Below are 23,404 nucleotides of genomic sequence, written 5' to 3' on the forward strand. Positions count from 1 at the left end.
AATTTATATAAATAAAAAAAATATTTTATTATATAAAATTACTTTAATAGATTTAACTTTTATTTTACGTCATTGCCGTAAATAAAACCCGGCAAGCGGCATCATTTCGCACGTTCGTGTGAGCCTTATATTTGGGATGGGCTGATTTACGGTTTGAAGTGGGCCTACTAATAGAAGTCCATAAAGGCAATAATAAAGGTTAACTACTGTGACATGGACCCGTGGTGACATTTCCGCCATATAAATTACAGCTGATATCTGCTTCGTGGTTGCGGAGCCGAGCTCATTCCTCGGCAGGTTCTTCATATGGATCCTCGCCGGTGAAGGGTGTTTTCCGTCCCTCGCTGGTGGCAACTGCCGAAACCGCCGGGCAAAAAAAAAGGCGCTTCTTCACCCAAGAAGCAACAAGGAAACTTAGAAATGCCCCGGCTTTCCACTCTCTATCTCTTTTGTTACAACGCTCTTCAGACCATCGGATGGTAAGTGCCAAGCACTTGCTATTTCATCTTGGGAGTCTTTCAGTGTTACCAACCTTCCCTTCTTTATCGTAGGGCGATTTCTCTATTCAGAATCATCTCCCAGTTCATCTCCACCAAGTCATTAAATGGAGCTTATGCTGCTGCCGGGGATCTCATCTGTAAGTTGTGCATTCGGAGAAAACTCTGACTTGAGTGACGAAAACCTTTTCAGCATTTAATGGAAAAATTCTATCTTTGCGTTTCCTTTTGGTTCTTTTGAAGGTCTGCTGCAAACATTTTCGTTCATGGAAGTTCTTCATGGGGCCATTGGTGAGTTTTTCTTTTTACCTTGAACAAGCTCTAGTTTCTTTCTTGTTAATGGGCATTTAGTATTTCACCTTTGCCTTGTTCGTGATTGGAATTTCAGGCCTCGTCCCGACTGGGGTGCTAATGCCTCTAATGCAGTGGGGAGGAAGGACCCATTTCCTGTTGGCCATTGTCCGGCAAATCGTCGAGGTTAGTCTTAAAGAACTGAGAACGCCACTCGTTCTTGGTCACTGTGTTTTTTGCTAAGCATTTCGGTTGCATTTTCTTGTGCACTGTGTCAGTACAGGATCAAGTTATCCCAAATGTGATAAATTCTGTTTATGGCAAGCGAACAGGTCGTGTAAACAATTGACAATTTTTAACTTTTGTGACCCCAAAGCACTTAGATATGATAAAAGATTACCTGGCTTTTGTTGTTTTACTAAAAATGTGCACAAAGCAGTTTAGCATCTTGAGGTTATTGTTTGAAAGTTTCTGCACTTTGCATCTTGAGAAGAGAAATAAAAGAATTGAACTGCCTCGCTATAATGAACTTTATTTTAGAATGGACCTACTTCGAACTAAGATCATGTATTTCAAGCATAAAATTCATTTCCGTGTGCCTAATTTGTCTAACTACAGGTATTTTTCTTCATTTCTGTAGGTTCAAGAACTGCCACCAGTTTTCATTGCTTTTGTTGCATGGGGCATTGGTGAGGTGTGGTCTGGTACTCTTCTTATTTCTTAAAGTGTTCAGTTATTGCAACTATTAAGTTTACATAACGAGGCCACATGCAAGAAATTTCACAACTAATTTTGGATAATGAACTATCTGTCTGGAAATGCTTCTTTCTTTCAAGAAAACACAATAATGGATATAGCATGGGTGATGAAGAACCAATATAAGGATGCATGTGGAGGCTGCCTTGTTATTAGTTGCTTTGCTAGTTACAGTTTACATGCTCTCTATAGGAGCTTGAAGGAAATCTTTTTTGAAAGCTTTTTAAGGCAATCTTTTTTGTAAGCTTTAAGCCAATCATGTTCTTCATATTGGAGCCTTGCTCCCCTCATGGTGATCTTCAACTGTGTAATCTATGTGCCCGATTATATGAATATCCCTTTGATACTACAGAGCAGCTTCCTATACTCTTTAGTGGTAGCCACTCTTGCAACAAAACTTCATTGGCCGTTCCTTCAAGTAAGGATGGGGTCATTCTCCAAACAGTCATTTGAAGCTTCAAATCTCGATTGTCTTTGGTTTTTAACCTTCTGTATGCTAAATTAACCCAAAAGTTTGCATTTCTAGACTTACTCTTTCCTGACTGAACCAAATGAAAGGAAAATAACTTCTACTGGGAAGAAAACAAACAAACCAAACCAAACCAAACCTAAGTCAATTGGCTGCATGAAACTAGATTTGAAAGTCCACAAGTTAATGGTATCATTTCCACCTGTCTAATCAAACAATAAGCAGTCCAAATTTCAAAACTGTGTTCATTTGGAAAGAATGGGCCACTTCTCCAAGGTGAGGTGGATTCTCAATTGCATCACCTCTATGTTTAGCCACCATTTCCTTTTAGAGTCCAAATTATACCCACTTACACATTCATGCTTTTTTTCTTCTTCTTTTTTCATTCTTTGTTTCCTTTAATTCTACAGGTAATTAGGTATTCCCACTATGCCTTTAACTGCATAGGAAGCTGTCCAGCTTGGCTCACTTACCTCAGGTTCAACATATGATCTAAAATCTAAATTTTTCTCATTTATTTCCTTTTTGGATTCTTTTCTATGCCTTCTCATAGCTAATGCCAATACCTTATCTCAGATACACTGCTTTTATTATTGTGTATCCTGTTGGGGTGGCTCTCGGAGAAAGTAAGACCTCGAGTAATCCATATCGATTCCTTGTTGTACTTAAATACATTCATGGTATATCTTTTTAAAATTCTTTTAATTGAAGAATTTGGCAGGGAAATTGAACTCAACACTTGTTTCCATGTAGTGTGGCTTATGTATGAAGCACTTCCATTCATAGAGGAGAAAAATCTTTATGCAAACTACTTCAACAAGCTCCACTTCAGCTATTACTCATTTGTTGTGGTATGTGAATGTAAATGGTCACTTGCTTTTCTTATTTTGTGAAGCTGCTTCTTTATTTATCAACTGTGTTTGCCTAACTCTTATGGTCATTGACCTTTTTGAATCAGGGTTTGCTTGTCCTCTACCCCTTTTTGTGGCTAAAGCTATATCTGCATCTATTTAAGCAACGAAGATCAAAACTGAGGAGAACACATGAGAAGAAACATTGATCACTTTCGTATTACATTTTGTAGGTTTTATGATCTTCAGAGTACTGCCTCTGTTTGTTAATCTCTCTGCTTTTGGCTGAGACAAATAACTTTTAAGTTGAGAAGATGAGAAATTCGAATTTCAGTTTAAAAAAAATTGCTAAAACGAGTTGTGGCACTCTAATCATCGACTCGGATTGGGTAATTGAGTATCTCTGTTTGATGTTTGAACGAAAATTTCGGTCTCTTGCTTACCTATGAGATTTTGACACTTGTTGGGTGATATGGAGTCCTTTTTGTTGCCACGTATTGCTCATGTGGCTTCTTCTCATACGTTTATGTGGCACCTAAGTGGTGTTCTCCTATATTTTGATTTTGGTGGTGGTCGGGTTATCTTGACCGTTAATCAGCTTTGATCTTGGAATTTTTATTGAAATTCTGATTTTGACCACAATGGACCATGACTCGTGGTAGGACCACGTCCTCACACGTGAGAATTTGACATGTGGTAGGATAGTCCTCATCCCATGAGATATTGACATGCCACAAGACCAGGCCATTATCTCATGAGATTTCCACATGTGTTAGATAATGTAGATCATCTTATGCTTGCATGCAATCCCTATTAGTCGACATATTGCAATACAACAACCCGACCTTAGCTCAGTTGGTAGAGCGGAGGACTGTAGTAATCAGCAGGTTAATCCTTAGGTCGCTGGTTCGAATCCGGCAGGTCGGAATTTTTCTTATTTTTACTTTTTCTGTCCACCGCCTTCATTATAGTTAGAATTCAAAATCCCACGCCAAATCTTGTTTGACCAGAATAAAGTAACCGGACAGGTGCCGTAAACGCCCCACAATCCCATCGAGCTTTCACTGTTGATCTTCTGGCCTTGTCGTAATTATTAAGTTGCTTTATCAATGAAGCATCATTCCACAAAAGCGGCCAACCCTCCAATCAAATAATCATTTTGTCTACTATCAGATAATGACATATCGGCCGTCGCCGCTCTCTCTCTCTCGAATGATCCCAATCATGTGTAGCTCCATTAACTCTGTGTGCGGAATTGACAAGTTAATCCGTAAAAATAATTAATCACAGTCAACAGTGGGAAAGTCTCGGCTTCGTTAAAATTCAAATTGCCAGAAGCATTACAGACTCTCGTACAGAATAAAAGCCAATCTTCCACCACCCACTCCTATCACTACAGAATCGACAAATCATACAGGACATGGAAAGCCAACTTTTCTGAACCCAATTAAGGGCTTCGACCAGACACAACAGAGAAGATGAAGCAGAAGAAAGGAAATATCAGCCAGAGACTTGTTTCGTGGAGATGATGAGAATAGTTTAACAGCGGTCTCAGTAGTCTGCGACGGGGAGCTGCTCGTGGGAATTCTGCCCAATGAAGATGATGTCGTAGATGAGTGCAGCGAGGCCACCGCCGATGAGGGGCCCTACCCAGTACACCCAGTGGTTGTCCCATGTCCAGCTTACTACCGCCGGTCCGAATGAAACGGCGGGGTTCATGGAGGCGCCGTCAAAGGCGCCGCCTGCCAAGATGTTGGCGCCCACAATGAAACCGATGGCGATGGGTGCAATCACTCCCAAGTTACCCTTTTTGGGGTCCACGGCAGTGGCGTATACGGTGTAGACAAGGCCGAAGGTCATGACGATCTCGAACACCAGAGCGTTCCCGACGTTGACGCCTGATGATAGAGCGAAGGCGCCAGTTTGCTGCAATTCGTCGATCAAACGAAACATCTCGTGAGATTCATTTCAACTAACTATATACGCGCATAACAAGTCCAAGGATTTTTTCTGGTTCTTACCAGTCCACCGGTGGCGAATTTCAGGAGACCGCAAGCTACGACAGAGCCGAGCAACTGCGCGATCCAGTACAGAATTCCCCTGAATAAAGAGATATTACCACCCAAGAAAGCGCCGAAAGTCACAGCGGGGTTGACGTGCCCACCGGAAATGTTTGCTCCGACGGCGACGGCCACGAACAATCCCAGGGCGTGCGCCAGTGAAGCGGATATCAATCCCGCAGGAGAGGCGGGCCCGTTATTGGTCAGCTTATCTGTCAATATCAAGAATATTAACAAACACTTTCAGTACCCAATCAACAACTACAAAGCTCTTTGATTGTAACAGAAGACACAAAGACGAGTACGAGACAGGGTTCCTACTGTAAGCCATGCCGGAGCCTTGGCCGGCGAAGACGAAGATGAGCATGGAGATGAACTCCGCAAGAGCCGCCTTGATGGCATCGGGATGACTCACCTCCCCGGCTCCTCCGATTGCTATACGACTGATCGGCATTTTATTTCTCTCTTTCGACACTCTGTAGAAACCTTTCTTCTTCTTCTTCTTCTTCTTCTCTTCTCCTCCCTGTCCGCTTCTGCGTCTGGAAGCTCGTTCCTCACTCACAGCTTATATACCATAACGAAACGGCAAAAGGACCGGTTATTCCCGGTTTCCACGTGGGCCCTCTTTGGCCTTTTCCGTGAAAAAGAAAGACACCTTTTTTCTCTCAAACTAAGTCGGTCCGTGGACAGCTAATAAACGGCCTCCCATTCTATCAGCATTCGACACGTGTATGATCGGATTGAGACGTGAAAAACAAAAGATCGAAAATCGCCGTCGACACGGGCCTGAATCGCCGACCAAACAAGTTGGTACCCCCGTAAGATCTGCTGTGGTCCTAGGTGGGGCCTACACAAGACGGTAATCTCCGGTTGCTCTATCCACTATTTAATACTAAATGGTGATGAATTTTTTTCCAAATATGGGAAATCAATGAAACACGAGAAGCCAGCTGGCAGATCTTTATTGGCTGTACAGTCTCGTCTTATCTTCGACCACGTGGCACATCTATGGTGACAACTCTGAAATTTTAAATGTTTTTTTTTTCCTAATCCACTTCGAGTTTATATTATTTTTGCTAATCCGCATTTTAAAATGTGTAAGGAGAGTAGCTAATGACCGCCGGGTGTGAAAATTAACGTGATAAAATAGGCGGCTGGGATAAGCTGAGAGAGAAAGAAAATGACGAAATGGCACCGACCATGGGTGCACTTCGATTATTTTGGTTGGTTTAGAGTTGTTTAATGACTTCATTATGCTTTAATTATTACCGCTTCTGGATCTTTCTGTTGTCGAGGAATTTCTCGGGCAGACGTGCCTCCGTTAACTCACCGATCCCGTTCCCTATCGTGGGCAATTATTGAGGAGTGACAACCGATGATGTTGTACGGTTCTTTTGGCCCGTGGCAACTCTTTAGCTATTTTTTGGTTTTGAGACTTTAATTGGAAGGAATCCTTTGCCATTTCATTATAAAGATTGACTAGTGCCCTTTTAGAAACAACAAATGCATTTATCCTATGGGGGGGGGGGGGGGGGGCGTCCGCATTGAAGTAGAAATGAAGTGGAAAATTGAATTGAAGTGAGATTAATTGCTTCCACTTCAACTCATGTTTGGGTGTTAGTATAGACGAGTTCAAGTGGCTGGAAAATAGATTACAGTGTTAGTGCCCCCAAATAAAAAATATGATATAAAAAAGAGAATAAGTAATATTTTATAATATACTTAAATAGAACATATACCTAAACATATAATTAACAAAAATAAGCATGGTTACTACACTTATAAGTGATTTAACGTGTAGTATTAGAATATATTAATATCCTAATTAATGAAAATTATATTATATTACTTAATGATTATAATTTATTATAAATTAAAACAATAATTATGGTTTAATTAATTATAACAATTGGATAATTAAACCAATTAATGATTATAGTTTATTATAAATTAATATACTAATTACGTGTGACTAGAATAAATTATTTTAAATAAATAAAAAATTTTAAAATAACATAAGTGAATATAATAAATAAATAAATTATTCTGTAATAACATAAGATATAGTTTAACATTAAAACTCACTATTTTAATATAAATAAATAAATACATAATAAATAAATAAATATATTAATTTATCAATAACATAATAAACATTTTAAATATTATTAATTAATAATATATTAACAAAAAATGAAAAACTAATGGTTTAATTAATTGGATAATTAAACCAATTATGACGATGTTTAATTTTTCCTAACTTAGGAAAAATTAAACATCGTCTTCGTCTTCCTCTGCGGCGGGCTTGGCAACGGCGACGGCAGCGGCCAACGGCGATGGCGGCGGAGGCGACGCTCCTACGGTGCGCCGAGAGGGAGAAAATAGGGAGGCCGAGAGAGAAGAGAAGCCAGGAGGCCGAGGGGCTCTGGCCTCCCGTGCTCTGTGACGGAGGTCGAGAGAGGGAGGAAGGAAGGCCGACGGGAGGGGGGGGGAGGCGGAAAGAGAGGGAGGTCAAGGGGCTTTGGCCTCCCGTGCTCTGCGACGGACGTCGAGAGAGGGAGGAAGGAAGGCCGACGGGGGGGGGGGGGAGGCGGAAAGAGAGGGAGGTCAAGGGGCTTTGGCCTCCCGTGCTCTGCGACGGACGTCGAGAGAGGGAGGAAGGAAGGCCGACGGGGGGGGAGAGCAGAATAGGATGAACTAAGTAATGCGGGGGGAATTCATTCCACTTCATTGTGGACTAACCCCCCCTAAGTCTACAAGGAATATGCTCGAGCTCGACTCTTTAACGTTGATAGAAGGGAGAATAAGTAGGTGTTTTGGAATATGCAGATTGAAGATTATCTGTATAGTAAAAAAACTTCATGTATCATTTCTAGATATGAAACCAGAAGGTATGAAAGATGATGAGTAAAATCTCCTCGATAGACAGGTGTTGGTAATAGTCTGGTCAACACTGTTGAAGAACATTGCTCACAACGTGGTGTCGAAGAAAACCACAACGGGGGTGATGAAGATTTTGTCCGACATGTATTATATGCCTTTCACAAATAATAAGGTACATCTCAAGAAAAAACTCTTCAATTTAAAGATGATTTGAATGAGTTTAGCACTATTATCAATTAATTGACTTCGTTCAAATTAAATTTTATGATGAGGTTCGTGTTTTAATTCTTTTAGCGTCTCTGTTAAATTATTGGGAGCCTATGAGGGGAACGGTCAGCAACTCTGTAGGCAATGGGAAGTTGATATTTAATGATATTTGAAATACCATTCTTGTGGAGGAAGTTCTTAGAAAGGACTCTGGAGAATTATCGACATCTAATTTTGCCCTAAATATTAATACTAGGGGCAGGAACTTCGAGAGGAATTCCAACAAGGGCAATGGTAGAGGGAAGTCAAAGAATGGTAGAAGCACATCCAAATTCGGAAGGAATGTGGAATGCTGGAAGTGTGGGAAGTCTGGTCACATAAAGAAAAACTGCAGAGCACCGAAGAAGGATAAAAAGAAAACTGATGCTACAAATGCAGTGACTAAAGAGGTACAAGATGTTTTACTCTTATTGGTTGATAGCCCTATTGATTATTGGTTGTTAGATTCATAAGTTTCTTTTCATACCACTGCACATCGTGAGATTATGGAGAATTACGTTACTGGAGATCACGGGAAGGTGTATCTTACTGATGGAGAACCTTTGGATATTGTCGGTATTGGTAATGTCACTTTGAGGAAGTCAAACGGGTCAGTGTGAAAAATTCACAAAATGATACATGTACCAAACTTATGCGTAATCTGATCTCAATAAGGCAGTTTGATGAAGGTCATAATGTGACTTTTAATGGTGTTGCTTAGAAAGTTACAAAGGGAGTCATGGTTGATGCACAAGGAGTTAAAAGTGGAACTCTTTACATCACTTCCAGTTGCAGAGACACAGTTGCAGTTGTTGATGCTATTACTGATTATGACTTGTGGCATTATAGGCTCAGTCACATGAGTGAGAAGGGAATAAAAGTGCTTCAGTCCAAAGGGAAGTTACCAAGGTTGAAAACTATAAACAACAGTTTGTGTGAAGTCTGTATTTTTGGCAAACAGAAAAGAGTTGGTTTTTCTAAGGCTGGAAAGGAATAAAAGATAGCAAAATTGGAGTTGGTTCATAAAGATGTGTGAGGGCCTTCAACTGTTACTTCCCTTGGTGGTTCTAACTACTATATGAAATTTATTGATGATGCAAGCAAAAAGGTATGGGTTAATTTCCTAAAAAAGAAATTTGATGTCTTTGATACCTTCAAGAGATGGAAAATAATGGTCGAGAATGTGACAAATTTGAAGGTGAAGTGCATGCAGTCAGATAATGGGGGAGAATACATAGATGATGATTTCAAGCGGTACTGTGTTGATAATGGAATTAAGATGAAAAAGATCATTCCTGGAAAACCTCAACAAAATGGTGTGGCTAAGAAGACGAACAGAACCTTGAACGAGCGTGTAAGGAGCATGAGATTATATGTGGGATTGCCAAATATGTTTTGGTCTGAGGCTATTAGCACCACTGCCTATTTGATCAACATAGATCCCTCAACACTATTGGATTTCAAAATACCATAAGTGGTCTAGAGCGGCAAAGAGGTGAACCTTTCTTTTTTGAAAATTCTTAGTTGTGTTTCTTATATTCATATTGATTTTGCAGTTTAAAATAAAGTTGATATTAAATCTAAGATATGTTTCTTTATTGGCTATGGTGGTATCAAGTTTCGTTATCGCTTCTGGGATGACCAAAGTCATAAAATTATTAGGAGCAAGGACGTGATCTTCAATGAAGTGTCATGTATAAAGACATGTTGAAAACAAAGTCTGAGAGCACAAGTGATGAAGCAAAAAAGTCTTAAGTAATTCTGTTGAGAGATCTTCCAATTATTGAGATGGAGAATATCGCTCAGGAAAACTAGGACAACATACCCCTAGAAATAAATCAGAATATTCATGTGACTGAACTCAAGAGATCTGTTAGAACTAATAGACCACCACAAAGGTACTCCCTTGCACTGAATTATATTTGATCAACTGATAAAGGTGAACCAGAGAGTTATGAGGAAGTCGAGCAAATTGATGAATCAACCAAGTGGGAGTTGCCCATGAAGGACGAGATGGATTTATTGTTATCCAATCATATATGGCAGCTGACCGAGTTACCATAAGGGAAGAAGGCATTGCAAAATAAATGTTTTTATTATTTAATTGTGGGGCACTGATATTAAGGTTTTATCATCATACGAAGAACATCTTGAGTTGCAGCCCAAGAGTTTAGAGAAAAACACTTGTAAGTATGTGCAATTTATCTTGTAAACTATTTCATCTTCATAGTGGATTACTGCAGCGGCGAAAAACATGATGTAGTGTCACCTTGAGGCGAACCTGTATAAATCTTATTGTTTGTTTTTTCGTACATGCTTTTTCCTTATTCCGTGATTATTATTATTACTCTCGTTAGTTTAGAATTAGAGAATTTAATTCCTAATAATTTTTGTACTACTTTAAGAGGGAATGTTAAAAGACAAGAAAAAGGATGACATGTTTTTATCTTTTAAATCCAGTTTTTTTATTTCCAACCCTTAGGTTAAAGGGTAAATATGTAATATTTTATTAATTAATAATTATATAAAAGCTTAAGATAAAGTACTAGGGCATCACTTTGAAACCCTAATCATTTCTGTCTCTCTCTCTCTGTCTCTTCACTCGAGCTCGTCACCTAAAGACTCCTTAAAAGTTTGATACTGGGATCCTAAGATTTAATATAAAAATATTTTTTTTTTATAAATAATAAGAATAAAGTACAAGTAAAAGGTGAGTAAATAACAGTCTCACTCACACAATCTTCTGTCTGGAGTTCATTCCCGCTACTCCCAATTTTTAACCGCGCTTCCGCTTCTTTCTCGCGTCTTCTACTCCTTTTCCTTTTTCTCCATCCGACTACTCTGTAGTTTGTTGTCTGTGCATCCTCTCTCTCTCTTGCTGCGTCTCTTCAGGCGGTCGCAAATCGGATGAGATTCAGTGGACGGGGCGTCAGATCGTGTGAAATTTTTTCGATCTTGGTGGCGATAGAGCATTCGTAATCTGTGTTAAAAGGTATCTTTAATTTCATTTTTGGAGTGGGTGATAATTGGTCGACTTGAACTTGATTCTGTCGTTATTTATGTATTTATTTTATTTTTTTCGCTTGAGATTTGACTGGCTTCTTTTAATCCTTTCAATCGATGAGTTTAGGCAATTGAGCTTAGGATTTGTTTCTTTGCCGCACGTTTTATAATTCGTGTTTCCGTCCTAGCTCTGTGGAACAATATGCGAAAAGCAGCAAAACTAAGCATACCATGCACCTAGCTCTTTTGAACAAACCAGAGATCCCTGTTCTGTTGTCCTCTGGAGCTGAAGAGTATTCTCCCTGATAACTAACTTTACTATTCTGTAGTCATCGCCTTATTTGACCTAATAGATAGCTGGCACAGATAGCAGCAGGCATGCAATGCAGACCTGTATCTTACAGGAATCGATCAAGGATGGGACTCATAAGCAAAAATCTTACATATAAGAGTGCTGGCCAGACACTCACTCCAATTTGCAAAGTTCTTTTAGTGATAATATAGACTGAAGTAGATATGCTTCTTGGATAAAAATTTTGATTGCGTTGTTTTTCAGGTATCCAAGGAATGATCTGCACAAGCTCTTATTATCAAGTTGGAAACGTTATTGCAAAGTACATCTCTTCCAATTCTAAATATCTAAGTCTATTTTTTTATTTTTTTATTTAGTGGTGATCTAATATGATATTTTCAATAAATTCAGTTGCAGCTTACAATTTTGTGTTTGATTTCAATTTCTTACAGTTTTCTATTCTGATTTCACATAATCTCTAATATATCTAATTTTGATATTAGTTTAGTATTTAGTGACATTTTAGTTTAGTAAATTTATTATGATTATTATTGTTGAATTTTTAAATTAATGTGCTAAATCAGAAATTTTCATCCTTGATCAAGTTGCCAACCATTAGATTGATAGAGGTATTTATTTGTTCTCCTAATCAAAATTGTCTATTTCTCCATTTCCCTCTATTAAAGAATAGGTACGGAAGAATCTTATATAACTCTTATAGTAAGAAGTCTCACAGAGCCATAATTAATATGATAGCATCTTACAAGAGTTTCATAAGAGGAGGTTTAGTTAGTTTTTTTATTTATGTTCAGTTGTTCTAGGACTTATCTTTTAGTGTTTAACTTTCGGTGTAATTGGTACAAGAATAGTTTGATCGTAATTGGATTCTACTTGTTTTCTCTATTATAAATAGAGGCTCTGTACTCAAATTACATCAAGTCAGTGAAGTTTTTCTCTTTTCCAAAAATTTAACATAGTATCAAAGCGGGTTCTAGGAGTTAACTCAATCAATACTTATCTATAAATTCTATAGCATAGTATCACACCAAAAAGTGAACTGAGTATTTTGAAGACTTGTGTTTTATTATGATTATTGCTTTATTTGAACGTGTTTACTTTCATTATTTTAACCCAACAATTCATTATTTGTTTTCTACTTGGTTATGTTTAATCGATATTTACCTTCTTATTTTTTATCTTCAAGTAGCCACAACGATATTCGAATTTTTTTTTCTTACTTTAATTTCTAAGCAAACTATAACAGCAGAGAAAAGAATCCAACTATGGCTAATTAACTGGGTTTAGAATCTGATATTCTCTCATTTTTTTCTTTTCTCCTTAGTATCGCCCAAATGTTTTAATTTTCTCATATTCTTACTATTGTGATACTAATGTTTTTGGATTCATTCAAAGTTGAAATAGTTTTTGTGGAAAAGAATTTAACATCCTTGGTGGTCCTACACTAGTAAATTAGGTCTATTTGTCAAGAAGTTTTTACGAGAATTTTAGTTGCAGCACGAGGTGTAGTAAATTAGTTCTAAACATAGTTTTTGTAGACAACAATTTAACATCGTTGGTGTGGTCTTACATTAATAAATTTGTTCTATATGTCAAAGATTTATTTAAAGTTTATTTAGTGTATAGGAGTATTTTTGTAATTCGTAACTCAAAACACCTATTTAAGAAATCTGGGAATTCGTGCATAGTTCCCTAATAAAGCCTTTTAGGCTCTTCAGAAATTTATTTTCTCTTTTTTTCTCTCAATTGTTTCCTTTTCCTTCACCCAAATCTGGATTTTTGTTCTATGTATTGTTAAATTAGATTCTAACATATTTACCCATCCATTCGACCAGTTTAAACAAAGAAGAAAAATGTTGACTATGAATGGCGACGATGGATTACATTGAGTTTGTTAATTACAAAGCTATAGTGGGGATTATAGTCCCCATTGGCTGATCTTTCACCTAAGGGACTGAGACAGAGAAACCAATTGAACAAAGATGAATCTTCAAGCTAACTCAACCAAGAGAGAAATTCCGGCTGCCTCAAGTAGGAGAGGGAACTGAGAGAAGCTTCAAATGGATAAAATTTCCCCAAAATAGATTGTGTTGGAAAACCGTAGTAAATCTTAATCCAGAATTTACAACATTCCAGAAAATTATGATTGAATACATACCTGAATCCATTCCTGAAATTTCGTCTTTCTGTTGTGGAATATCTTTGATGAATGATAAGAACAGATGATGGGTGTTGTGGTCTTTCTCAACTAAATCTCCTTATTCCTCAATAGGACCTTCGTCTCTCTTCCGGATGGGGAGAAAAGAAATGTGTGTGAATTAATATATTCGGGACCATAATCATTTGTGTATCTTTATATAGGGTTTTTATAATTCCATATGGTATCTACTCAATTGGCCTATATCCATGACTCATTCCTTAATGGGGTTAATAAAATTAGATAACTTAATTTCAGCGTATTCTATTAAAAATAAAAAATATAATTACATAATAAATATATTACCTAAATTTTAGAATAAAAAATGTAAATTTCCAATCGCAAAATCATGAATATGGGGACGAAAACTTTCAAACAATAAACAAAACTTGGAAATTCTTTTCCGTCGGTGGCCGCCAGAAGAGGGAAATGACCGAAGATTCTTTTCGTAGGTTGCCAATAATTGACTCTTATAAGGAGGAGACGGTTCTGGAACTAGAGAGAAGGTGAAGAAAATCATCTAATGAGGAATTTAAAATAAAAACTATAAAATCATCCATTTAATATTTTCTGATTTTTTTAATTTTTCAATAAAATAATCGAGTCTTTCGTGAAAAGAACCAAAGTGGAGTGGTAGAGGACGGAGGCCCGTGTCTGGCGGCGCGGTGGGGTCTCGCCACGTGGACGACGCGAGGTGCACGTGTATGACCAGGTAAATGAGCGGATAGAGTGACACGTGTATTTTGTACCTACCCAGCATGTGCGATAGAGGACAAAACCGCGGCCTCGTCCCGCGCCTCCCGACTTTTGTTAATGATTGACGGGGACGTTCCGTGGGTAGACTAGGTAGAGCGTGCATTTCTTAATCGAGAGCCGCTTTTGGCCCTAAAATTACAAAAAAACTCATATTAAAGAAGCCAAAAGCGGAGACACGTCACGTCGATTCAGTGACGGAAGAGAATCTGCGGAATTTTCTGTTCAGGGGGATTCGAATTTAAAAATCCGGGTTTCACGTGGTTTGGTCGACCGGTAAAGCCGTTGCTTCCCTCTCCCCTTCACCGACGGTAAAACGGCTTATATTTAATGGAGGCGGAAAATGTAGTCCAGTTCACAGCTCACAAGACGAGATTCATTGAACAAGAGCTTAAAAGACGGAATTTCATCTCCAAATCCCCTTTTGTCTCTTTCTCCTCCCAAACAGAAGCAAACTCGGCTTAAACCAAACCAGAATTCAACACCGAAGCAATTTAAAATCTTCAAAAAGAGTGCCGAAACCGCCTTGTCGGGAATAAACTATGAATGTGGGAAATTCCCGTTTTTCCTCTTGAAGAATTTGTCGTCCTCGACGCCGGAGAAGACAAATTTCTGGGTTGAAATATGCTGCGAGGCCTTCAATTTTTCTTTCGTTTTTTTTTTTTTGGAGTGTAAAGTAATGCCGCAGCAACGGGAGCATAAACTGGTTTTCGGATTTGAATAAGGAATATAGAGGGTCAACCTGGAGATGGTTTATTACAGTTTTCTTGGGCAGTTCTCCTCTCAATCCAAAGGACGAGGCCTGCGCAGTTTCATGTGCTTCAGTCCTTTTCTAGCGTTACTTCGTAGGTACTAGATTTCACTGATTAAAGTGATTAAAAATAAGTTATCCACTACGGTTGTTTCAATCCTTTAGAACAAATATTACCTTCAAAGTATCACACAATGTAGAATGAGAACTATATGTGATGTATATTTTTATATCGTCTTTCTCTAAATTTCATATATATACAACTAAATAAATAAAAGAAACAAATAATTCGTGATAAAATTAAAGTACACAAGTAGGTCTAGCAATTACTTTTCTTTTTTCTGGAGGATCCAGCGGAAGATCTGCTGGAAAATAATCTTTTTTGACCAAGATGGGATTCTATATATCAACAAATCGTGCTTGAAGGACGTATAGAGTAGGGAGAGATGATTGTTTATTGGGTACAGATTATGGATCCTCTGCCGCTGTGATTCCTGTAAAAGCTCTCCTACCATATATTGAATTAAAACTTGTGGAAAATATCGGAAACGCAACTGTTCAAGAGATAATTACATGCTGGCATTACAAAGATAGGTTGAAGATAAAATTCTGGTCAATTTTACAGACAGAAGAGGGGAGGAGGGTTTTTACGGACGCGGAATGGCAAGTTTCCTTTGAAGGTTTATCAAATATTTTTTTCCTTTTTTTTTTTTTCTTTTTCTTTGATGTGGATTGGGTTTCTGGAAGTTTGTGAGAGAGCTTTATAAGAAGGGCCAAAATCCATGTCTTCTGGGAATGGTTGGAAGTCCTCGGGTTTAGAGAAGGAAGAACGGGAGGCATGGCTTTTTGGAGTTATCAGCAGGTTGGTTTCGTTTCAGATCATTAGCTTTGCTGTTTCTGCTCTCATTGCCTCTACTCTTGTACATTTTCGAGCACTTGCGGTCGGTTTTTTGTTTCCTACTCGTGAATTGAAGTTCTGAAGTTATGTTTCTACTTTCCTTGATTCCACGCCTCTGTTTAGTTTTTTTTTTTTTTTTTCTCTTTTGGCCTTTTTTAATGCTGAAGAAGAACATAGTTCGATGTTAGTAAAGCCTGTTCTTTTGCGGCCTTCACAAACAGAAAGCGGTCGATGATGAATTTGCTGAGAATTGGGTCCTCTAAATTTAAACAGTTACGGTGACTGAAGAGGATGATGATCAGCGCCATCACTCTGTGGTCAAATTTCATTCATTCCTCATAATTCCAACTGTGTTCGTTTACTCCATGTTAGGATTTAGCTGAACATGATTCTGTTTAAATACGAAAATCAACTCCTATCTTTACAATAAAGGAACGGATTTGTCGCGATCGAAATAAATGGTGAAATTCGCCATTTTTTCTGCTTCTTACGGGTTTCGTTTTGCATGCATTGAGGATTCACTGGATGTTTTTAGACGTAAACTGTTTTGATTTTCTTTTTCTGATTTCCTGTACCTTGTTTTAGAACATTGATGAGCTGAAGCAGCTGCTGATGTACACCTCTTTTGAACTCGAGGCTGCAAAGGAGGGGAAGCGACGGGACGAAGAAACTGAGAAGCAATTACTCTTTCTCCTGAAAGAGACTTCTCGCGAAAGAGACGAACTGAGGGAGCAGCTGCAGAAATTACTCACCAAGCTGACAGAGCCCTGCAATCTTCTTCCGAATCTCCAGTCCGACTGCCCACCCGTCAGGTTTTCGAAAGGAATAACCAGCAGCACAGATTCTGACTGCCTATCCGAGACTTACAACAGTCACCACTCGTACGGCTCCCCGGTCGATTCTTTCCTCGACGCCGGTTCTTTGCCGGAAATGTCCAACCTGAACATGCCTGATTCGAATAACATCGTCGTTCGGCATCACCCTGTTCAACAAGAATTTCCTACCCCAACTCAGATTGATCCGGCTTCTCTGATAATAGATCAGCTTGCCATGAAGAGAAAATTACCCGAAAGAGGAAAATTCCTGGAAGCCATGAGCAATGCAGGCCCGCTTCTAAAAAACCTCCTTGTTGCTGGTTCACTGCCACAATGGCGAAACCCTCCGCCCCTGCAATCTTTCCAAATTCCACCTCTTTCAATCAAAGGCAGCAATGCTGACACACTTACGCAAAAACCCTTACCGAGTTCTTATGCTTCACATCGTGATACCCTCAATGGGATAACTCCAAGGTGCAGTAACCCAGTGATGAACTTTTGCAGCACAGCCATTTCAAGTCAGAAGAAGAGATCAATTCTTTCTTCTGGTGTACGAGATGATTTTTTCCACGGTCCAGGTCCATTGCCCACCTTAAAGCACCAGAAGCTTCAGTAGGGGAATTCAGCTGAGAATCGTTGTTGCAGTGGGGAAGCTCGACATTGAGCAGAAGCTGCCTCAGCCTCTTGTATGAAATATGTCTTTAAATCATTGTTAATCTGTATAGAAAGTAGGTTTCTAGCGAGATTGAACAGTTTCAGGCTATCGTTTTACCTTGATTTTTGACAACTCGAAACATTTATAAGTGGGTACTTCAAATTTCAGATTAAAAGCTTAAATTTCTTTCTACACTGATATTTCGATTGGTCTAATTAAGCAATCTAATAAAGTTCTCCTTCTCCGACCAAGTCAATTTCTGCTAGTTTTGAAAAAGTTGAAACTTGGATGGGAAATTGCTTCAATGAGAATTCTTAAAGCTTCAACAAACTGGTTAGCACATTCAGCAGACCTGCCTCTCGCAGTCCATATCAGGGCAAATCGTGAACCATGTAAGCCACTGAAGTAAAACTACAACGCGAACAGGCACTCAAAAGTCCAAGCTTCAACTACCCCTTCTGATGTTGTTGTACTCTGTGTCAACTTCTATACTTTGTGAATCACGACCTGAATCGTTTGTTTCTTTCAATACAGTAAAAAAAATAATTGAAAATTGTTGTCAAATACGTAGATGGAGATTTAAACCTACTTCTGTAGAGGGCAAACAAGTGATATAGATTTTGTTTCTTTATTCTGCATGAGACCAAGATTCTCCTGCCCAAAAAGTTCAGGACAAGTCCTTGTCTATGATCATTTGGCACCCAAAAGTATAACCCACTATGTCATAATCACCTGTTTATTTACCTCTTCATTTCCATGATTGAATTTGTTGTTTCTCCCCTTCTTGATTGCTCTTTGCCTGTCCAGTTCATCAATTTCAATTGTTCATACTATTAAGAATTTATCAGCAACTGAAGTGGATCTGTGAATGCTGAGGCTCTGACTGCAGATTGTCAAACAAATTATATTCATTTGCTTCCAGAAAATTACAATCTGCAAATGGAAACTATTTTATTCTTAAGTTGCATCAGAATATCACTTTGTTTCTGAGTCTTGATAGCATTTAATCTTTCAAGCAAACCTCTTGTACAACAAAAAGAGGCTTTTGTAAGTGAATGACAGAGTTTGAACATGAAAAGAAGAAACAAATGGAAAAAATAAAAAAGATGAATAAGATGAAACACAACAAATATTTGAAAACGGAAACCAAATCTCAATAGAAGAATGTTAGCTTCTGTTCAACTCCGAATACTTTTCTGTTTGGGAATCCAAAAAGGCTGCAGTTCTGAGTTAAAAGTATCCGAAGTATAAGAAAGTCTATCTCCCTCTGGGATCCATCAGCTGTGAGAAGACTAGACTGCTTGTGTCAACATCCGATTCTCTCTCAGTGACAATGACAGAACTCTCATGCTCAACATGTTCAACATGAGGGATCCAGTCAGGCAGGTCTGGTATATAATTCGTGCTATTCTCATCCACCAAATTTTGAGCTGTAGCTTCTTGAAGCTGAAGTGCATATTCCAAGTTCCATAATACATCTCCCATCGTTGGCCTCTCACTACCTTGTTCTGCTAAACACTTCTCTGCTGTCTCACCAAACTTTCGGACCGAATCTAGATTCACTTTATCCATTAGATATGGGTCCATTATTTGTTCGAGGTGACCTTTCTTTTGCCAATGCATGGCCCATTCAGCAATGTTAACCTGTTCCCTGGGGAGGGAGGGATTAATAGCTGGTCTAGCACATAATACCTCCAACAACACAACTCCAAATGAGTAGACATCAGACTTCTCTGTGAGTTGCTGCCTTCTGAAGTACTCTGGATCAAGATACCCAAAACTTCCTTTCACTGCAGTACTCACATGGGTTTGATCGAGAGTTGGACCCATCTTTGACAACCCGAAATCTGCAACCTTTGCTGTTAGGTTCTCATCTAATAAAATATTGGTCGTCTTGACATCACGATGGATGATGGTTTCAGCTGCCCCAGTATGAAGGTAATGCAAACCTTTTGCAGCTCCAATACAAATCTCTAGTCTTTGTTTCCATGTCAACTGGGGGAGATCTGACCCATATATATGTTTTCTGAGGGGTCCACCAGCCATGTACTCATAGACAAGAATCATCTCATTTAGTTCTTCACAGAATCCTATAAGTGAAACCAAGTGGCGGTGACGAAGCTTTGACAACATTTGGATTTCAGTCCTAAATTCAACTAGACCTTGTTGAGATCTTGGATTTCCACGTTTCACAGCAACTGTAACACCATTTTCTAGCATCCCTCTGTAGACTTTTCCAAAGCCACCTACGCCAATTACTAGATTCTCATCAAAGTTTTTTGTGGCTTCTCTTACCTCTAAAAAGGCCAGTACTCTTCCTAAACCCATGGAAGGAGCTGATGAAGCATAACTGCCTGTAGATATCTTTGTTTCAGAATGACCTCCATGGGTAGGAAGTGGAAGCCATGCAGATGTACACTTTCGCTTTTTAGCACTCTTTCGTTGAAAAGAAAAGCAATAATAAGCTGCCACTAGAGAACTCAACAGAGCAAGCCCTCCCAAACAGGCTACGGTGACAACTATTATCAACAATTGTTTCTTGGGATGTTTGGACCTAGTAAAGTTTTTACTGTAAGACCCATCGAAACTATAAAGCAAGTTGCTGAGTTTCATAATCTCCAGGCCATTAATGATTGCATTTGAGGGGGCACTCATGATATCAGACGGACCCACTTGAATCATAATCTCATCTGGCTTCCCCGAAACATTGACAGCAAAATCCACATAGTAAGCAGCAGATAACTCCATTGTTTTGCTTGAGATATCAAACGATGTTAAAGCTGCTTTATAATTGATGTAAACATTGAAAACCAGATTATTCAGAGCTTTACTTACAATGTCACAGAAATGAAGTCTTACAAGATAGGTGAAACCAGGATCAACTTTAAATACCCATGAGATATTAAATTTCTGGTCTCCAACATTTGCATCAGCCATTTCTTGTGCTGTTGCATAAATCCAATTTGGTGCAATTTCAACAGAAGTGCCATATGGGTATTGGATTGAACTTGGAGAAGTTGAGACAGAATGAGCCGAAGCTAAGTTAATAAGGAATGGACTGTCAGATTGCCAAGTCCTCCATAGTGTGTCATTTTCTGGGGTCACAAGCGGACCCCCCATGTTAACTCGGAATAATGTCTCAAAGCCAACATGGGTAGACATTTGAATTGTGGAACCTAATGGGATAGACAATGCACTGGAAGGGAACTGGTTGTCCGGAACAAGAACGACTTCTATGCCATTGATGAAAGCAACGGATCCATTCAAAGGGGTCAATGTCAGTGCCAAGGCCGTTGAGCTCGACACCACTTCAATCACAAACTCCAGAAACATGGGCGACCGCTTAGATCTCCTTAATGAAAATCCTTCACGTAGCAAATAGTCGTTTGCTTTGATGGAAAAAATTGCATTTTGCAAGTCGTACTGAGCATTATCAAGAGGATAAAAGTACAATCTTAGCCAGTATCGGCCAGTCTTGACATCAATGGTATAGGTTGAAGTTTTGGTAAACACACGGGCAGTCCTGTAGAAATCAGCCAGACCCATAACATTCTTCGAAACCACAATATGGGAAATGGGCGACAAAGTGACAGAAGAAGACCCTAAATCCGGCTGAAAAGATCGATCGTTGTTGAACTCTGATGTCACATTTACATTCCCACCACAATCGATAGATAAACTACCGGCAGGACGGAAAGAAGCTTCCACAAGGACAAAAAGAATCCGAAATATTTGCAAAATACTGACGAGAAGAACCAGAACTTTATTACTCATCCCTTGGATCATTGTTCACATGTACGCTTTAGCTTTCCTCGTTTCCTTCTTTCAAGCAACAAATTACATGAGTGAACTTAAAATTAGAGGAGAGAAAACACAGGTACACTCCATGGATGTTTCCAGTCTCAGGGATAAAATAGAAGAAAAGTGCCTAAAAGGACCAGCACCAGCACTGCGGTCAAATTCTATTTTTGCCTTGAGATTGTTGATGGAAATCTACCACAGAAGTGCCACAACAAACAATTGAACATCAGGAGGAAGGCCAATAAAGTACCTGAAAAGCCCCTAGTAGCCATTGTCTCGAACTCGAGGAAGACGAAGGAGAAGTCTAGTGACAAAATACAACAATTTGTCGACTTCCCATTTCCTCATTCATACTTCATGTACCACTTCCAGTAAGAAAAATCAAGAAAAACCCATTCACACAGAGCCCTTGAAGCACAGAAGAACCAGTCGGGTGTCCCCCTTGGGTGCCATGGAGGAGAAAACGAGAGAAAACAGAGAAGCGTGGTCAAACCTCAGGACTCAAGAAAAGAAGAGAGAATAGCGAAAAAGGGAAATGCGCTTGAGCAGCCCGTCTTAAAAGAGGGCATCGTTTCCAAGGGCGTCTGAGTCTCTGTGAAGCTCACCACTTGCGCAATGAATATAGAAATTGAAGTTCAGAATGGGAATTCATAACCCTTTAAAGACAAGCATTTGGCGGGTGACAAATTGCAGTCATCTAATAGTGCCAGTAACGGTCAGTGGGAACTGTGCAGGTTATTTTACTTATTTCAGTTATTCATCGTCACCATTATCAGCTTAACACAAGCCCGCTCTGAATCCTTCTCTATTTGCGTCCTTGCTTCACGCTCTCACAACGTGACTTCGCTCGATGTTAGCTGAAAAGTCGGTGTCTGGCCACCTCTACCATCTGGTTTTTGCAAATCTGCACGTGTCTTTACGTAGGGTGGGCATCGATAACCTAATTCGACTGAACCTGATGAAAACCTTGGATTGAGGTTTCGGTATCGAATTTCACCGTACGACCGGAGAGGAAAAACCCATTGATTTTGGGACTCGGATGAGTTTCTTCAAATTCGATTGATGGGGAGATTCACAAAGAAATCTTAATGGTAGACTTATTGTTTGCTGAAGCAAATGTTTTTTTTTTTTTTTTGCTTTTGTCGACATGGCCCGTCTTTATCAAAAGAGACCCTCAAGGTTCTCTTTCCATTTCCATTAGTGATATGCCCTGTACTCTTTACTTGTGCTTTTAGCTTTATCAAAATAAAGGAGTAGGAGAGAATGGATGGCCTCTGTTTATTATGCCCAGTTTGGTAGCAGGGACGGCCATTAGACTTACTGGTTTAAATTCGAGAAATATGTGTTAGTATGGATACTTTCCGGCATATTTTGATGTTCTCGGAGAATTTTCCGGTACCAGGCTCCCGATACTTTTGTGAAAAACCTGATGGCCACCACATTGACAGTCAAGAAAGTAAAAAAATCTGTTCGAAGTCAGTATGGAGGGGGACCCATTTTCTGGAGAAAATCATGAGCCAACCCAATGAGGACGAAGCTCTTCAGATACCCATTTGCCTCCTTTAAAGGTTTCCTTTAGGAGGCACACTCGATTAGAGTTCCTCGTGACAGAGGCCACCACTATCAGTCTGTCACGGTCAGGCTCCATTATTTTAATTCGCAGTACGACTGTGTTTGAAGTTGACCCATTTTCCTGATTAACAAAGCTAAAATATTGGTTCGTTGGTGTCAGCATCTGGTACTCTCATGGATAACGGGAATTGTCCTCGGTAAATCAGTTTTGTGCTTTAAGATGGTTTCACTCATCTCCTCATTAAATTTTTTTTTTTTTATTTGAGATACAGGAAGATGGTTTCACTTACCTCCTAAAATTCGGTGCATCTATCAGTGAATACACCCTTGATCAAAGCTACAGAAAATTGGGATTATTTTTCTGATGCCCGCCGGTTATTCGATGAAACGACTGCCTGGGAAGTAGTCTAGGCGAAAGCTATAATCGGCCATTTGACACGCTATGGGGACTTCAGAGACGCAGTCTGTATCTTCTCCCTCATGCTTTCTTTAGGCGTTGGACCAACGACTTCGCCTTTAGCACTCTAATTCATTCCTGCACGGAGTTGAAAGACCACAACAGCGGGAAGCAACTCCACGCCTCTGCAATCAAAGTG

At 39.2% G+C, this 23,404-nt stretch overlaps 4 protein-coding genes and 1 non-coding gene across 7 annotated transcripts; 3 read left to right on the forward strand and 2 right to left on the reverse strand.

Moving 5' to 3' along the window:
* The first annotated feature begins 284 nt into the window (after positions 1-284).
* Positions 285-3,260, forward strand: LOC137942697 (uncharacterized). Of its 2 annotated transcripts, none has more exons than XM_068788430.1 (9): positions 285-479; positions 552-637; positions 741-788; positions 886-974; positions 1,429-1,482; positions 2,424-2,491; positions 2,590-2,639; positions 2,725-2,864; positions 2,972-3,260. In XM_068788430.1, the coding sequence occupies exons 1-9, from the start codon at positions 421-423 to the stop codon at positions 3,071-3,073; spliced, it is 696 nt and encodes a 231-aa protein (XP_068644531.1). In that variant the 5' UTR covers positions 285-420; the 3' UTR covers positions 3,074-3,260. The 2 variants fall into 2 exon arrangements, with proteins under 2 accessions (XP_068644531.1, XP_068644532.1); XM_068788431.1 differs by having other exon boundaries at positions 2,767-2,864.
* A 444-nt stretch (positions 3,261-3,704) lies between these two features.
* Positions 3,705-3,791, forward strand: TRNAY-GUA (transfer RNA tyrosine (anticodon GUA)). The gene is given in 2 exon segments: positions 3,705-3,741; positions 3,756-3,791. It is a non-coding gene; the product is annotated as a tRNA-Tyr (tRNA).
* A 369-nt stretch (positions 3,792-4,160) lies between these two features.
* LOC137936430 (aquaporin TIP1-2-like) lies at positions 4,161-5,456 on the reverse strand. The gene is made up of 3 exons (XM_068781096.1): positions 5,246-5,456; positions 4,886-5,136; positions 4,161-4,790 (listed from the first exon to the last, which is right to left on the reverse strand). The coding sequence occupies exons 1-3, from the start codon at positions 5,376-5,378 to the stop codon at positions 4,416-4,418; spliced, it is 759 nt and encodes a 252-aa protein (XP_068637197.1). The 5' UTR covers positions 5,379-5,456; the 3' UTR covers positions 4,161-4,415.
* A 10,424-nt stretch (positions 5,457-15,880) lies between these two features.
* Positions 15,881-17,582, forward strand: LOC137943226 (uncharacterized). The gene is made up of 2 exons (XM_068788916.1): positions 15,881-15,929; positions 16,551-17,582. The coding sequence occupies exons 1-2, from the start codon at positions 15,906-15,908 to the stop codon at positions 17,394-17,396; spliced, it is 870 nt and encodes a 289-aa protein (XP_068645017.1). The 5' UTR covers positions 15,881-15,905; the 3' UTR covers positions 17,397-17,582.
* An 800-nt stretch (positions 17,583-18,382) lies between these two features.
* On the reverse strand, positions 18,383-22,202 carry LOC137936437 (receptor-like protein kinase THESEUS 1). 2 transcript variants are annotated; one of them, XM_068781109.1, is made up of 2 exons: positions 21,487-22,202; positions 18,383-21,254 (listed from the first exon to the last, which is right to left on the reverse strand). In XM_068781109.1, the coding sequence occupies exon 2, from the start codon at positions 21,219-21,221 to the stop codon at positions 18,693-18,695; it is 2,529 nt and encodes an 842-aa protein (XP_068637210.1). In that variant the 5' UTR covers positions 21,222-21,254; positions 21,487-22,202; the 3' UTR covers positions 18,383-18,692. The 2 variants fall into 2 exon arrangements, with proteins under 2 accessions (XP_068637210.1, XP_068637218.1); XM_068781117.1 differs by having other exon boundaries at positions 18,383-21,257.
* Positions 22,203-23,404: the final 1,202 nt, after the last annotated feature.

The sequence above is a fragment of the Aristolochia californica genome, unplaced genomic scaffold (genome assembly GCF_029961685.1).
Source record: "Aristolochia californica isolate CCGP_79_NKW_82.1479 unplaced genomic scaffold, dmAriCali1.0.hap1 SCAF_10, whole genome shotgun sequence".
Lineage (NCBI taxonomy): Eukaryota > Viridiplantae > Streptophyta > Magnoliopsida > Piperales > Aristolochiaceae > Aristolochia > Aristolochia californica.

Bases quoted from the DNA above. Each gene is read 5' to 3' on its own strand.
- LOC137942697 (XM_068788430.1), top strand. From the start codon at position 421: ATGCCCCGGCTTTCCACTCTCTATCTCTTTTGTTACAACGCTCTTCAG. The intron at 638-740 runs GTAAGTTGTGCA...GTTCTTTTGAAG, and splicing joins TGCTGCCGGGGATCTCATCT to GTCTGCTGCAAACATTTTCG. The intron at 789-885 runs GTGAGTTTTTCT...TTGGAATTTCAG, and splicing joins AGTTCTTCATGGGGCCATTG to GCCTCGTCCCGACTGGGGTG.
- LOC137936430 (XM_068781096.1), bottom strand. From the start codon at position 5,378: ATGCCGATCAGTCGTATAGCAATCGGAGGAGCCGGGGAGGTGAGTCAT. The intron at 5,137-5,245 runs GTAGGAACCCTG...TGATATTGACAG, and splicing joins AGGCTCCGGCATGGCTTACA to ATAAGCTGACCAATAACGGG. The intron at 4,791-4,885 runs GTAAGAACCAGA...GACGAATTGCAG, and splicing joins AATTCGCCACCGGTGGACTG to CAAACTGGCGCCTTCGCTCT.
- LOC137943226 (XM_068788916.1), top strand. From the start codon at position 15,906: ATGGCTTTTTGGAGTTATCAGCAG. The intron at 15,930-16,550 runs GTTGGTTTCGTT...ACCTTGTTTTAG, and splicing joins CTTTTTGGAGTTATCAGCAG to AACATTGATGAGCTGAAGCA.
- LOC137936437 (XM_068781109.1), bottom strand. From the start codon at position 21,221: ATGATCCAAGGGATGAGTAATAAAGTTCTGGTTCTTCTCGTCAGTATT.